General features: G+C 37.7%; 1 protein-coding gene across 3 annotated transcripts in view; it reads left to right on the top strand.

Annotated features, from left to right (window-relative positions):
* Window positions 1-16725, top strand: part of sema6cb (semaphorin 6Cb) — a 111459-nt gene that overhangs the window by 25169 nt on the left and 69565 nt on the right. For all 3 annotated transcript variants that reach the window (XM_015054419.1, XM_015054418.1, XM_015054417.1), the window contains exon 3: window positions 15619-15821. In XM_015054419.1, coding sequence (XP_014909905.1) covers window positions 15680-15821 — 142 coding nt within the window. In that variant the 5' untranslated portion in view covers window positions 15619-15679. The remainder of the gene's footprint in view (window positions 1-15618; window positions 15822-16725) is intronic.

Raw genomic sequence — 16725 nt, 5'->3', positions numbered from 1 at the left:
CATATCTGTTTTTCTCCGTCTAACACTCTCTCTCTCTCTCTCTCTCTCTCTCTCTCTCTCTCTCTCTCTCTCTCTGTGTATATATATATATATATATTTTTTTTTTTTATCGCTGCTCTGGAGGTGCTATTTCAGCAAATTATTTCTTTGAGTGTATCTTCTAGGTAGCAATTACTGAATTATTTGACAATTATTTCAATAATCAATTAATCACGAGTATTCCAATTAATTGTTTCAGCCCTAACAATCAAATGTCTTGCTTTAAAAAAAGGAATTTAGACTCCAGATGTTAAGGAGTCTATTTGGTAGCCACTATGATTTAATACATGAAAGATGTCAAATGTCTTTAAAATGTATTATTTTATAGACTTTTATTCTCTTCATTGTCACTGATTATGCTCAAAAATGAGCTCTAGTGTAAGCTTTTCTTGTGTTTTGTTTCAGGAATATTTGCTGACAATTATGTTTAAAGAGGTCTACTTTTCAGACAAAAGTCAAAACCTCTAAAGTTCTTTTATGGTTTGTTTATCAAAGCCAGATGCATCAGAAATATGAAGCATGAATGGTATGAAGCAGTAACTCTTAGGAGCATGCACACTTGCTCTGCACTGGAATTTAAGCTGCTGCGTTCGCACATTATCAGTCTGTCATTTTCAGTAGATATTAATAGGTTTGTTGCCTCAAAATATATAAAGAAGTTTGGAGTAAATGTCAGACACTTTTTTATTTCAGGCCCATTTGAAATATGTTGTAACTTTAAGGAGAGCAATACATAAGACATTAAACTACAGAGTTGTGTTACAGTTTTTATGCAAAGTTAAAACCAACATCTTAAGTGTATCAACAACGGGAAACTATGGGATTAAGAAAAATGCAAGTTTTAGGGTGCATTCACATCAGCCTTGCTTAGTCCGCTTTAATCGAACGCTGGTTTGTTTGCCTTGATGATTGTAAAATAAATAAATGTTTGTGAGGTTTTAAAGCATATATGAATGCCAAGCAGACCAAAGACCAGGATCTGGTTCCCTCAGTACAGTGTGGTGTGAAAGCGATCTGCACCAGCTGGAAATGTAACAAATGTCACAAATTTGTTCCATATTCATAACTGAGTCTACTAGAATATTAGGTCTGGAAAGATTTACACGTACAGAAGAGAATGTTTGAAATGATAGAGGCTTATAGTTTTATTTCCCTCTGTGTTTTAAAATATACTGAAGTGTAATATCTGGTGGTGTGTTGCTTATTCAGAAAGGTGTATGTGTCCACATTTCTGAAGCCTCATATCTTATTCATATCAACATCATAACAGTGGCGTTTTGGTTTCCAGCCACGTCAAAACTTTGAAATTCTAATCAAAGCTTTGAGACCTGAAATCAAAACAGGTCTGTTCTTATTGATTCAATGTTAGCTGTGTTTTTTTTTTTTTTTTTGTATAGATTTTCCCTTCAAGGAGCCTGACTATCTTAATAGGTCTAGAAGTTTCTTAAAGGTTTTAGTACATATTTGTATTTTTTGAGGAATGTCTTTGGTGGTTGTTGTTTAACAAGTCAGTTTAAAACTGAGCTCCGATATTAAAGGCACCAAACTGAAGCAGTTACCCTTCAAACACTGGACATCCAGGAGCATCTTTTTCTCACAGCTATGTAAGGTCAGCTGGTGTTTATCTTTATTTAGAACTGAACATATTGGAGAAGTTTTTTTTGGCCCTGTCCATATGCAGTTTAAACAAAAACAGTTAATTTCAGGCACATTTAGGCTGGCTTTTTGACCAGTTCTAATAATTTTTCAACCACATCCCAGCAAAACTCAGGTAAGCTCTTTGCTTGAAGGATGTTTGATTATAATTTGATTCTAAGTTTGCAATGTAATATTCCTTACATTGAATGTCTACATTAACATCTACATTTAATGTTGTGTGTGCGTGCATGTGTGTGTGAAGCGTGTGTGTGAAAATCCTAATAAATTCCACCTACGTCATCTGGTACCAAAAACCACATTCAAGATGATTGAACACAATTTTTTTCCCCATCCTAATGAGTTGGCCAATTTCCTATGTGAGTTTACAAGTAGCTAAGTAAGCTGAAGACGTGTCTGGTTTTTGTGTAATTTTACTAATATTTATTTCACCAGTTTAACCCAATTCAAATTTTGCAAGGAATTATCCTTTGGAAAATGGAAGTTTTAAATTCAGCAGGACTATTGTCTGAACCTGGAAGATGTTTAACAGTGGCTCCCAAAAGGTCCAGTGCCTTGTTTAAAATGCCTGTCTGCATACAAGTTTTACAATAGAAATCCACTTTATTTTGCTCTTGAACGCAGACACAATCAGCCTGTTGTCAAGGCAGCTGCAAGAGTAATGGCCCCAGGTCTGCTCCTGAACACAGACTAATGAGAAGCTCAAATCCGACAAGCACAGTGCATTTATCACGCACTCGCACTTAATGACACCACCACCCAGACTCAACAGCATGCTCACGCCGGTGACTGGCCTCTTTATGGATGGCCTCGTTTGTCCCCTCACTTTCCTATTATTAAAACTGCTTGGTCAAAGCTGGAGGGAGGAGAAAGGGAGGAGAAGGATGTGGGGACTGTTGGAAGGAGAGACTCTGGTAAGTGGGAAAACATCTTCTGTTGAACATTGAGAGATTTGACAGATAAATATAATGTGCAGTGCTTTGATCCTCTAGTATGAATTGTAGTTTTATTTGAAGCGTGACATAAAGCCTTGAAGTTCTCCTGATTTGGGGAACTTGAAAGAGCAGTCTGTCAAGGTAGAGTGTTTTCAAATGTTATCCATCTCACTGAATATAAATTCAGAAAAGCTGACCCTTTTAGATAAAACTCTTTCTTCTATACTGGTATTATTCATGCTAAGACTAAAATAATGACATTCTTGATCCAATGCCAGTAAAATACATCTTCATTGCACTGATTTCAGCGTTTGAGGAAAGTAAGGAAGGCTTGAAAGACGATTTGAGCCCCAATTAGATGGACTTCTAAGGAAGTTCTGCTGCCTCTAATGACTGTTGGAGGTTTAACAGAGATAAGCCCTTATCCTCTTTAAGCCTAGGAAAGGCAATGTTATCTATACCAGGATCAAGGCCATGCGTTAACACACAATTCAGTCACAGTAGACGCACACGGAAAAGATAAGCACCCGATTGACGGAGTGAAGTGCCACCAGGGCCCCATGTATCCAGAACAGTGGACAACTGTGATTGATGCCCTCAGAGCTTATTTTCCCAACAATATAACTACGAAGTTCAGTAAATATAAAATGGATCAATATAAAAAAAATATCTCAAAATATTTACTTGGAGTGATGTAAAAATATATTTCCAGTGAGACTTGCCTCATTTATCAACTGTATTCCTGACAGTGGTGCTAAATGATTGACTGTAGGTGCAATATTTGATCAAATTAAGTGGTCTTAGTTGGTCTGAGTTTTTGTCTTTGTCAATAATTACAAGCTTAGACAGTTCCCTGAGAAGGTCTACTTGTTGTTGCTGCACCCATAAGCTGATGAAGCTTAAAGGGTTTGAACATGCATCGCAGGTAAAATGGGATTCTTTCTGTGATGATCTCAATAAGTTTCAAAATGAATGCAATTTGGTCTCTTGGCTTCAGATTTCACCTGTTGAAATTATGACACTGAAAATTATGTTGCATTTGATTCAAAGTCAAATTTATACCACAGGAGACAGCCATGGAGAATATGATCTTCTCTGAGTGCCTAATTAACCTCAGAGGAAAACTGCAGAACATTTATCTAAAAGGCTGCAGCCCAGGATTTGCACTTTTAAATCACATTCATTTGTGTTTTATGGCTACTGTAACTGTAGTTTGTTGCTAAAACACAGCCTGTCAATCTGAAAGTTGGGATTGAATGTCTAAATGCTTCCAGATCAGTGAGCTATGAGACACTGTCATTCCTGTCTTCATTTCCCTCCTCATTGGGATTTCTGTCTTTCTGCTGTCACTGTTCATGTCCTATTTCCTGTTTGATGCCTCGCTCTCACCTTATCGCTTACATGTTCCATGACTCGCTGCAGGCTTTGATGAGGTGCGAGGAGCCTCACTGTTCTTCGGCATATGCTTGCCCGTGGCCACTGGCTTTTGTTTTTTTTTTTTGGCAGAAGTCAGTTCTTACAGCCATAAAATGAGATAAACTGAGGTCGGAAGCTGCAGGGGCCTTCAGTATGGGTTTGGATGATATCATCAGTAAAAGACAGCGGTAATAAAAGTGAGGTCAGCTGCCACCGTGGGCTACTACCCCTGAAAGGTAACGCTGTCCTGATAAGACTGCTGTCTCTTTTCATCTCCCCGTTTTAAAGCTTGTGGTGTGTGATGAAGCTGACATGTGGATCTCTGGTTTGAGTGGAAAAAACGACAAATAATTGGATGGATGCTTTCCGTAGAGTATGTTTGTCCCAACGACAATGATAAAGTGTTTAATCTTCCTAGGAATGGAGAACCACACAGGCATGATGATGCCATTATCTCTGAGAAGCATTCTCACCAAGAAGCCTCACTTTTACTCTTGATTTATATTTCCCCTCATCAACATCGACCACTCGGGTCGCTAAAACCCTTTGCATATAAAAGCAGGGCCCATTGCTTTTCTTCTCATTTAAAACAAATATTGCCAAATGTTCTTTTGTCCCATGGGCCTGTGCTGCTACTTCTTTCTATTCATGTCCTGAAAGTCCTGTTGGGACAACGTGACAGTGATGGATCTCCACGTTGACGGCTGTGTGAATACCTCCGTTAACAAGGAATAAAGGCAGTGGAGGAATCTTCATAGCTCTTTATCATCCTTTGATCAAGTCTCAGCCATCCTGTCTTCCTGTGTCTTATCGTTGGAGTTTAAATCTCAGCTTTGGCAAAGCTAAATCTGTGGCCTCCTCTTTTGTCAAGACTAAGAGATGGAAGCAGGAGGCCCCTCCTTGCATCACAGTGACATCAAAAGCTTATCACTCAGTATGAAGACATTCTGATCTACACAGGAAACAAGGTAGCAGTCTATTTCTGTTATCACTTGTAGCACGTCGTGATCGACTCATTTTTAAAGATGTCATTCATAATTTATTTCTTTTAATAGAAGGCAAAAACACTGCGGTAGACTGATAACTCATTCAGGATGTAGCATTATTTAGAAAATCATTTGTATCAAAGGGAAGATGGAGATCAAAGAAACCCTGGCTCGCTCTGTGTATGGCACAAAATGGTAACAAATGAAAAAAAAAAAACTGGAAGGAACCTCTTTACATGGAGTTATACTTGGGGACATTTGTGAGTATTTTGTAATGATTATATCCTTTTAGTTTACAATTTATGCGCAGATTGCATTTGAAAAAAAAATAATAGTCTCTAAGTTTTATATTTGTCTGCATCTGTTGTAATAGAAATTGTATTTTGGAGGTTTGCACACCACAGTTTTTAATTTTTTATGTTGCTGACTGTAAAACCAAGTCAGAGATAGCAGTCTCAATAGCAGACTAAGCTCCTTACTCTCTCTGTGTTGCCATTTGGACAACAGAAGTGTAATTCCCTCTGCAGTTCTGTCCAAGTTGGATGAGGTGTTTCTTTTGTTTTCAAGTATTTATTTCAAATGTTTTAGGTTCAAGATGCTGTCAGCAGAATCTGCATCTGGCCAGCCAAGCCTCAGTAACAGAGAAATCAAAGCATTTGCTGGTTTACTGTCGTAAACTTGGAGAGGCAGCAGGCAAATGAATTCACTGGCACTCATACAAGCTACATTTACAGTGCAGGCAAACTCCTGGGCTTCCTGCATTTCCCGCATGTTCTTTGTTTTTTTTTTTGTTTTTTTTTTCTTTTTTTCTTCATATGATATCGGGCTTTCCCCTTGATGTATGAAAATGTTTGCAATATGAATCTTACAATTCTCCAATTTGGAGTAATTTCTGCCTCAATAATTCAGAATATCATCAAAAAGTTCATTTACTTTAGCAAACCAACTCACAAAGTGAAATATAGATCATTCCATTTGCCTTGGTGAAACAATTTTGACGCTGTCTGTCATTCAGATGTTTGATTGTCGTTGATAAATCTATATAAACTGCGCTCTGAAATATTAAACTTTTTTGGTGATATTCTAACTCATTGAGTTGCATTGGTAAGTAAATGTAGTTGTATACCAAGTGAAAGCTGTCAAGTAAAATGTGAAGTTAGAAAAAATTCATCACTGCAACACATTCTCTGTTTTCTTTTGCAAAATGCACCTTGGGAAAGTTAGAATACCTAAACACTTCAGCATCCACCCCTAAGCATTCCCCTGGGGTTTTCTTCAAACCGATACGTTGGCTTACTTCAGCTGCTACATCAGATTAAAGTCCCTCAAGTAGAAAGGTAAAAGTGAAAACACGCAAAATACAGAAAACAGAAACACTCAGCTTTTTCTCCACTAGCGCTGAATTTCACATCTAGGGCCTCAGAGGAGTATCCAGTTATGACGTCCTTGAGGGAGTGACAGTGCTCGGAGTTTTGTCAATGTAGGGTTCAGGTTGTGTGTCCCTATAACATTCTGCATTATTGATGCCAAAGAGATTGGATGCCAGTTAACATTCACTTCCATATATATGAGATTTGAAAGAGAGATGATGCTTATTGGTGTGAACAAATGCCACCCAGCATTTTTTAACAGATCTGTTTGATTAGGTGCCTCCAGAGCAAGCCTCATTTTAAATACCATGAGCACCCCAGAAGATTGAAGGTGCATCTTGACTGACAGAGGGCACAGAGGGTTAGGGGAGTTATAGGTCTCTCTGTAGATTAATGTAAATAATTAACAGCCCACAGACAAATGAAAGGGATCTCACTGATGCACGCCCAATCCCTTTTTCCCTCATGGTCCTTTGGGCTTTTTCTTTCCCATTGCAAATAGACATGAAGACGATGGATGATGCCTGCAGCGATTTACCGATCGATCAGAGTACCGCCTCACTGTCTGAATCCTGCTTTAGATCCTTCTGTGTAAAGTCTGGCCAGCTTTTTGTCTGAATAAAGAAGTCCTGAGAGCAAGCCTTACTGGAGGCACACCTGCTGCTCCCTAAGACTAATACCTAGTGCACTCAGTGTCGGCCAACAACATTCATTTTTATTGAATATTCAATCTTTGAGAAGCCATGGATCTTTATTCCTATTCTTATAGAACAAGGTGAAAATTGGATCAAAGCCGTCCAGACAGTTTCTTTAGGTTTTGTCTCTTTTTATCAACATGCCTTTACTTTAACACAAACTCTCTTAAGGTCTGTCATGGAAGCTCAAGTATAAAACACACTCTAATCTGTAGGGATTATTCATTGAGAACAGAGGAGCAGTATTTTGACTTGGGGTGACAGTCAATGGCCCCTGCGAGGGTACAACCCATCACTTGTCTGAATTTCATAGATGCTAAGGTCAGAGTAGTGCTCCCTTGAGAACTGACTGAGTGGCAGGATGGCAGAGGGTCCCAGCCTCTCCTGACAGATGCATCCCAGCCCAGATCCCATCCTCTCCTCTTCCTAAAATGGCACAATGGAGACTCTTGGGGAGTAGAAACAATATCATACTGACACAAGGCAGCTGATATACTAATCCAAGAACTCTAGGCCTAAAGGGACCATTGATTTTCTATTCCTTGTAAAATGCAAGAAGCCACCCGTCATTTGTCTTCGACCGTAAAAGCTAATGAACTTAATAAAATGTTCCCCTCGAGCCATTTTGTTTTGGACACTGGGCTCTGAAATATTCAGAAATCCCCAGCTACTTTATCTAACATGTTTTTACTCAGCTGCTTAGATGACTTCTTCAATTGTCTATCTTGCCAGGTAGCTCTGGAGGTCTAGTTCTTGAGTATCATTATATAAACCGAGATACCAAAAATATATTTTGAAATAAGACTCGGGGCTTTTTTTATTATATAAAATTCTTAAGTCTAAATCTTGGACTCATAATTTCAAAGTCTCATTCATTATCCCAATTTTGCTGTTGCCAAGGCATTCTTTATTAGGATGGTTTGTAACTACCCTGAAATAAACTATTGCACCACGTCTGACACACACGTGAAAACAAGTCTATAGAATCCACCTTTTTCTCCTGTGGGGGTTGTTCTCTCAATTGTTGTTCAAAGATCCAGGATCCCAGTTCCAGTTTGCCCTGGCAACGTCTGGATGCTTAACCACTGGAAATCTAATTAGCAAAGGTTTCCTCAGCCTTGCTGGGTTGAGAGTATAGTTGCAATAACCTGCAGGTACAGAAAGAAATTGCTAAAAAATATATATAGTATGGTAATATTCAAGTGCAATGTTAAATTCATCTGCAGAAAATTCAGTTCCACACACCATCTAATAGTCTTCTAAGTCAGCTGTTGATGTTTTTGTGGTGTTAACTCCCAACATAAGAATGATGCAAGTGTTTGAGAAAAACAACTTGGATCTGATTGGAATGAGTTGTGTGATTTGTGTCATGAGACTGCAATCAGATCAGTGGTCCAGTGAATCTTACCAAAGGGGAACTGGGAGGGACAACATGGCTCAGGACTCAACAACACAATCTTTGTCTGAAAAACAACCATTTCTGTCATGCACTGCTTCTCCTCCAGTCACATTTCAACTCATGTGGTTGTTTTGACAAGACATTGGAACCATTGGGTGGATGCAGGCCCTGGAAAGCATGGAGAACCAGAAAACTTGACACACAAATGTACGGTTTGATATGCTCGTTTGAAACTTTACATATTTGTAAACACAACTATCAAACTTTAGAGGCTGTTTAAAGCAGCTAAGGTACTGGTATAAGAGTAGCCCCAGAAATCCTACTGGAAACTCAGTCATACTTTTTCTTGCATACTTTTCATAACATAACATATCACATACAAAATTACAATTGTTTCTTCTGATTCTCATTAAATTTTCAATGTCCTATGGTTTGCTTTTCTTTATTTGTGAATCCTAATATTCCATAAAACATGTTTAATTCTTGATGTATTACCTGATCACCTTTTATGCCATTATTATGGCACAAGTGATGATGTGACTAATAATGTCTAAACATTGCAAAAAGGTCCACAAATACTGTGCTCCATAGTGGAACACAGTATTTGTGGGAATTAGGGAGGAGAGCCACCCATGAATGGTTGTGATTTCCAAATACTTGAGACCATTTCTAAAAATGTTTATGAATTCCTATTGTAATAGTTCAGACACCAAATATGTGCTGGTATGCATTTGTACTCACAGAGGAAATCATCTTGGCATTATCACAGAGGTTAACTTTCACAATCTTCCTTGTTTTGCGATTTGGGTGTCCAGCCAATCGGCTTCGAGGAAAACGAATGGCGCTCTGGATTCTTTGCAAAGCCCAGCCAAAATGTTGTCTAGTCACATTGCACTGAGGTAGGTTAGCATCCCAAGCTGCATTTTATTTTGAATAATTTAGATGTGCTGTACAGAAAATTTTGCCAAACTGAAATGTTTTTTTTTTTTTTTTTTTTTTTTACAAATAACTGGGGGTTGTTTCACAACAAATTATGCCATACTAAACTGCAATTAGGTGCTTCTAACAATATGTCAAAGTGAAAAGTGCTTTGGCATACAGACACAGGAAACCTTGTTGGCTATCATTGTAAACATGTTTCAAAAAGCTTTAAAATAAATTCATGTTTTACTGCAGTAAGATAATATCCCACTGCAAATTTTACAAACATGTAACTGTTAGATTGTAGTACATTTTAGAGCAGAAGAAAAAATCACACGTTGAGAAATAAATCCTCATCCTCTGTCACAATTATTGATCTCCCTGCTGTCAATGATGTGTTTACTGGATCTTTTTCTTTTAATTTTTGAATCATTATTCTGCTAAACCTGCAATAACCAATTTCCGTCTTGCTGGCAATGTTAGTCAGATTCTTGTCTAAAATGTTCTGGCATTTCCCTGAAGCCATCCCATTGCCAAGGTTCCCAGGTTCTTTGGAAGGAAAACTGGCCCATAATATCCCAGATCAGTCACAATGTAAAACAGTGGGCTTGAGGAGCCACATATTCATCTTTTGTTGTCCACCAGGCCCATCTGGAGGTTTTGTTGCAGAATAGTCACATTTTACAAAAGCATTTAGCAAACGTTCTTACACTTGTAGTAAGAATGGTGGTAGGACAGAAAATGTTTTTCCTGTCAACCCTCTGAAACAATTGCTTGGCATATAAATGGCATCTAATGGTTGGCAGGGGGAATTGGTGAAGCCAGTATCTGCTTCTGGTGAACTGTGGCTTTTTTACCCTCCCTTACCATCCTCACCATCCTCATCACTGTGAGTAGGTACAAATGCAGGCTGGGTGCCATTAGTTAAGGTTAACCACGGATGCATCCGTGTCATGACCTACTTGTGCTCCAGAGAAACGGAAAGTTATGCGTTGCAAATTAGAATTTGCTAGAAAGCAAGGCTAACATAAAATGATTTTAAAACTACTTACTGTAAATAATGTTTTACTTCCATTTCTTTAAAGATATTATTGGGGTTCTGCCAAATATGCCACCAGTGACTTCAGTTCATAATTAATTGTTAACTTGGGATTTTTATCCTGTCTTAGTTGATGTACTCTAATTAATTTGTTTTTAATTTTTCAGTGTGCTGAAAGAAGGTGGATTTATGCGAGTACAACTATGGGTGCTAATAAATTTGTCAGTGTCTATCTTTATAAGTTCCCCATAAGCTCAGGGATATCCATTTGGTGACTACACAGATGTATGTTATAAAATATTCATTGGCTATTGTAGTTTTGCAGATTAGTCTTCATACAACTGGGAAATTGCAGAAAGACCAGAGAGCAGTTCTGGATCTAGAGAATGCTCTGCTTTTAATAGTGTGCAGCAGGTGTTGGTTGAAATGTATTTATATTCTAAGATTAGACAGATGCATGAAAAGCAATGGAGCTGTTTGAGGATAAAATTGAAGTTTGAATTTTAAATTACATTTTATGAGACTGTAATACCAGAACAAGTGGGGGGCTATAAACCAATAAAGTTTTGTCGACTCGGGCTCATTTATCCTGTTAGTCAAGTGCCTCATGTCTTTACAACCATTTCATATCAGCCCACAGATACAAAGCTTTCTATTTGTTAATGTAAATGTAAGATAATCAATAAGATGCTCCCACATCTCAGAAGCTTTTATCCTCTAAAGCAGTACAACTGTCAATGTCTCCCAGATGGCTTAACAAGTCCAGTTCATTAAAAGCGAACGATCGGGGCCCTTTCTTCCAAACCCTCCAACACAGAGAGCAAGCAGTGGATGGGAGAAGCGGTGGTTTATTTCCCTTTGACAGCTGTCAGCTCATCAGCCACCCACTCCCTCTTTAGACTCGTAGTCATTAACCCATCGACTCTCTGTTAGGTTGAATTAAGAAAGTTAAGACTTCCACTTGGGGTTGTCTCAATGGTGCATTTACATGGCAGGTAAACAAGGGATCTCAGCAGCTGATCTGTTCCTATTGCAACCATTTAGGGTAAATGTGACAAACATACCTCTCTGTTGAATAAACGTATTCATGTCAGCAGCTTAGTATCATGTTTGAAATTAGTTTTCTGTTCCAAATGTAGTACAGCAACTCTGTTTTGGTACCTGAAAGAGATGCATCTGACACATGGTTTTCACCATTTCCTGGGTGCCTTTTGAGCTCAATGCGCTCTATAAAAAACACAATCAACCTAATTTAATTTGAAGGGTCTGATTTAGGTAATTGAGTTGGAAGTACAGTATTTTATTTAATTTAAGTTTGAAAATGAAATTAGTGATCTGCATTGGACCTGGAAACTGTCTCCACTCTCTACAATATCAGATCTACAGTTTAGACCAACCAGTTTTACAACATGCCTCTGAAGGAAGCTGATTAGCTTGTTTATTACAGACTGAGTGATAAAATCTACCATTGTATTTCTTTCTTCTTACTGATGCTTTGTCCTAAACTGGCGATCAAGTCAGTGATTTATAAATCTTGAGTTCAATTTGTCCTTAAGATGAACCCTTCTCTTCAGTTTGTTAGAACATTTGAACCAGAAATCCTTATGAATGAAAGATGTCTAACCTTATCTCCAAACCGTCATGAAGTTTTGAACTGATTACATGTCTGAGTTTAATAACTTGTGTGTTGTGCAATTTCTTGCATTCAGTGTGTTTGTCTTGTTTTGCATGCATCTTCGTCTCCTGGCAGTGTTCACTGAGTTAAGTAGGTTGTCGGTGAGTTCAGACTGATTTTGGCCTTTCTCACGTGGAAATAATGTTCCTTGGATGTGCTGCACACGGAAACTGCTTGAGCACGCCCATAACAGACGTTTGTCATATTCTGTGGATTGCTTTGATGTTTAAAATCATGGCTATCAGAACAAAATTCATGCAAACCATTGCAACCTATCAGATATTGTCCTCATATACTGCCTAAGGCTTGCAGCACAAGCTGTTGTAATTCACAAAGAAAACACAGCCAAACTCCCTCCTGCTCCTATCAGTTTATAAAGTTGTAATCATTGCTTGACCTCATCGCTAAATGCAACATCCTCTGCTGCATTGCAATGAAGCAGAATGTCCTCAGTACAGATGGTTTTTTTGTATTCTCTCTGGGCTTCCTTTTCTGTTCTCACCTAAAAACATGTGGCTAAAGTTTTATTGCCAAGTGACAAAGTTCATAAATGTGGGAACACCTTTCAGTGTAGGCAGTATGCTGGACAAACTTATCAGTGTAGACAGTATGCTGGACAAACTTATGCACTAGTTGAAGTCATCACAATTTAAAGTTGTGTTTCCCATAATTGCAGCCAACCAGCATCAGATACAAAACATTTGGGACGACAATCCAGACTGACATTTTATTATGCTTTTTAGGTAAACTGAAGTGAATTCTCAACTAACTGTATCACCTAAATAGAATGAGTTTTATTCTCTGCAAATACAGGGACTTTTACCACCAGTATAAACAAATTAGATACAGTTTCTTGCCTTGACTTTTTTTTTTCTTGATAAAACTGTCGGTGCATCTTGTATTCCCTTTGGTTCCAAATCTGACATCGTTAATTTTAGATTCTCTGTTTTCAGTTTCTGAATTTCTTATTTCATTTTTCTCTGCCCCTGATTATGTGAAAAATGAGGATATGTTTGTTATTTGTGGTGCAGAAATGTGCCTCGTTGACACTTCAGAGACAAATTAAGTGGAAAACTAGTTATTGTCTTGAGTTGTTTTGATGGAACTTGGAGTTTGATGCAGGCATATTCTGGGGAATTGAAGAGTCTGTACGTGGTTCTGAGCTTTAAAAATGCTACCAACTACCAAATGATTCTTTAAATAATTTTAAATTAGTTTCTGCAAATAATTTTAACATGTCATTGAACATCTGGATATCAGAAAATGTAAAGAAAAATATATAATATGTGCTGTCTTTGGCGCATGTGAACTTACCAGTTCACCTTGGAACCAGGAGCTCCTCTAATAAACAAACCTAACAGGAAGCTTTTGTTTGAGTATTACCTTCGATAATCACCTTTTGTGTCACCTTTAGACCCATGGTTCTCAAACTGTGGCACAACTACCTTCATACTCAAAGTTTTGCTCAAAAGAAAGATTAAACACAACCATTTGAGAGACCTGAAATGAATGGTGGAGAACAGGGATAAGTGCTGGCAGCATTCTTTGCTGTGTTAGTTTTTACTCTGAGGTCAGAACTTGGATCTGGGAATAAAGTCACACCCAACTTCACAGTGTTCCAGCTGCAAGATGAACAGCTGGGTTTGCCCATTTTTGTGCTCACTGAACAGGATATCTACTAATGGCAACACTAGCTAATAACATAGTTCTAATTTTTTACTTTTAAGCATCATATCATACATTCATTTTAAAGAAATATTAAAAATGCAATGATTAGTGATGAGCTCAAGGATTAGCTTAAGGAAACAGGAGATCAAATAAAGAGTTTATTACTGAAGAGAAATTCCTCCATGTTAATCGTGTGGCTTTCATTTGGGTTTTAGGGCTTTGGGTTGGAGAAAAACTACCAATGTTTTCACTTGAAACTACAGCTTCAGAAAGCCTTCATGTTAATTTTTTGCAACTTTAAAGCAAAGTAAAACTAGTTGACTTTTTAAATGTGTTTTAGGACAATGACTGACAAAGTCGATGTCTGGTTTTATAGTGCCTGACATGATGTTTGTGTCAGAAGACCTGTTTAGTTAGGTGTTATTTGCTATCATTTAACACTCTAGATTCCTGATACAACTTCCAATCCAACACAAACTATAAACACACAGCTAAATACGAAAGCAAAATTTCTTTTAGAGGATTGGAAACAATTGAATTACAGCTTAGAACATTAGCGTCAATGTTTTTTATCATTAGCAGTTAAGATCAATATGTTTACGATTGGAATTTATTTTTCCCCCTTTGAATAAAAACATTTAAAAGCCTAATATTTGACAGAAATATATGCAAATACATTAAGTTATCCAGTTATTTCTGTGTTCTGTAATGAAAGGTGATTTTTGCATTACTGAAAACTGCTGCTGAGTGTGGACAGTTTATTTCTTCTTGACTTCAAATTTCCCAGCTTAGAGTTATTCCTTTCTCTCAGAAGTCATTAATCTGGTTACACTTTCCTATCTCTATGGTTCATGACCTGCAGCTTACAGTAGGTCGGCTACATAAACCCCATAATTCCTTTGGTGCTCACTCAGTCTTCATAGAACAATGCTGAGCTTTGCAACCTTTCTGCTGCAGGATTTAATTCCCTTTACCTGCTGTCCAAACTCCCCAAGTATTAGTGTGTGGCAGCATGTGAATGATGAATTTTAATTTTGCACATTTAGGTGCTTAATGAAGATGGACCACCAAGAAGAATACCAATTTCTTTGAGTTAATGTTTTCTGACTTTGATTCTGACTTTGACACTCTTAATGTATATATTTATGATCGCCTACCTATTTTCCTTCATTCTTTCTTTAACCAGGACTAAACTCCTTGATTTTAATGGTCTTTTTTGTTATTATTATTATTATTATTATTAGACTGTCCTGACAATTTTACTGTTGAAACAATTAGTTACATAAAAATGTCATTAAACTCCTTTTGCTGGCACAATGTCCCTGTCACTTCAGGACATATAGTCCACTAGACTCCTGAAGGTGTGCTGTACATTCACACTGCAATCAGGATGTTGTGATGGAAGGCTGTAACAGTGTCGTGTCAGCTCTGAAAGACATTCATGGATGGTGAATGTTGCAGGTGGTCCGATAGCCTGCTTCTTCAAAGCTCGTTATTTTGTGCTGGTACTTTTTCTGACATGTCATCACCTTCTTTTCTTTTTTTTTCTTTTTTTTTCTGCTCTTATCTCAGTAGTTGAGAAGATGCTCAATGTTCCATTTCTGAATTGGCTGGGAGAAAAATTAAAACAAAAAAAAAAAAAAAAAAAAAAAAAAAAAAAAATTATATAGCTTAGTTAATTATTTGCTTTAATTTCCATTGTTTAAATCAAATTTAAACATAGACCAATAAAAAAATGTGACAATCCACTTTATTTCCTATTAGTTTATCCTGGATTCTAAGCAATAATTTTATTTTGCCATTTTATTTCTCATTTTAGGTGAGTTGGGGGAGCCTACTGTCGACCATGAGTTTCTAGTGAAGTTTCATCTTCTGCCAAAATGAGGCTGACGTCCGGATCGCCTCGACCCATCCTGCCAGCCTTTCTGGCTTTCACCGTAGCCGCCTTTTTACCTCAGCTGTCCTCGGGAGCTGCACCGTTTCCACAAGACCTGGAACCAATCAGCGTCGTGGGCAGAGAAAGTAAGTTCAAAATCGTCTGTGTTGCCATGGTGAATCTTGTTGCAGGAGTAATTGTAAAACAAGGTGAGGGTCACAAAGGGATTATATATTGTCAGCAGGGAGCATTCCTTAGTGAAAGCGGATGAGTTTAAGACCACGTTTGTTGAAAGTAACTGCAGAGATTTGTTATAGGGCTTGAATGCAGACAGTTTTTTTTTTTTTTCTTAATTTTGATATGAAAACAGAAAAGACACAATGAAGAATCTGAGCTGAATCTTGTTGTTTTAGGTCATATTTCAACTTGCCTGTCACATTGTTGGTACACCTCCACATCCAAAATGAATGACAATGAAGGTTATTTATTTTTACTACTACTACAGCTAGCACTACTCCAACTCTTAAAGCAGCTCTCTTTATTCTTTCTTGTCCTTTTTGTACTTATTTTTCTTTTTTTAATTATTTCTTGTTCTTGTTCTGTTGAAAACTGACTGACGTTTTCAGAGTTGCTCAAATGAAGCTGCTAAGAGTGAACTTTTATTTATCGGACAGTCAGGAAATAAAAGTGGCAATGACTGCTATAAATTCACTATATTTCACTTGAGATCATTCATTTTGATTGAATATCAGTGCAATTTCAGTGATGGCCAGTAGAACCTAATGAAAAAAAAATGTAACTGAGAACCACTATAAAATAAAAACTTGAGACAAGGTTACACTGCACAGTTTAACATCCCTAACACACTGTCTTTAACATAATATCCAAGAGAGTCGTCTGTGGTATCCTGTCATTGAAGAGGTCTGCAGAAGAGGCCTTGGCTACCAACCATTATGACCCATAATTGATTTAAGAGGTGGCAGAGATGATGGCCCTCATGCTGTAATTGATCTATCTGGAGCAGAGGAACGCAACCATTAGCAGAAATAG

Source organism: Poecilia latipinna, unplaced genomic scaffold (assembly GCF_001443285.1).
Source record: "Poecilia latipinna isolate Pla-1442-1.1 unplaced genomic scaffold, P_latipinna-1.0 Scaffold1250, whole genome shotgun sequence".
NCBI classification, from domain to species: domain Eukaryota; kingdom Metazoa; phylum Chordata; class Actinopteri; order Cyprinodontiformes; family Poeciliidae; genus Poecilia; species Poecilia latipinna.
The sequence above is the reverse complement of the archived record's forward strand: the minus strand, read 5'-3'. Positions and strand labels throughout refer to the sequence as shown.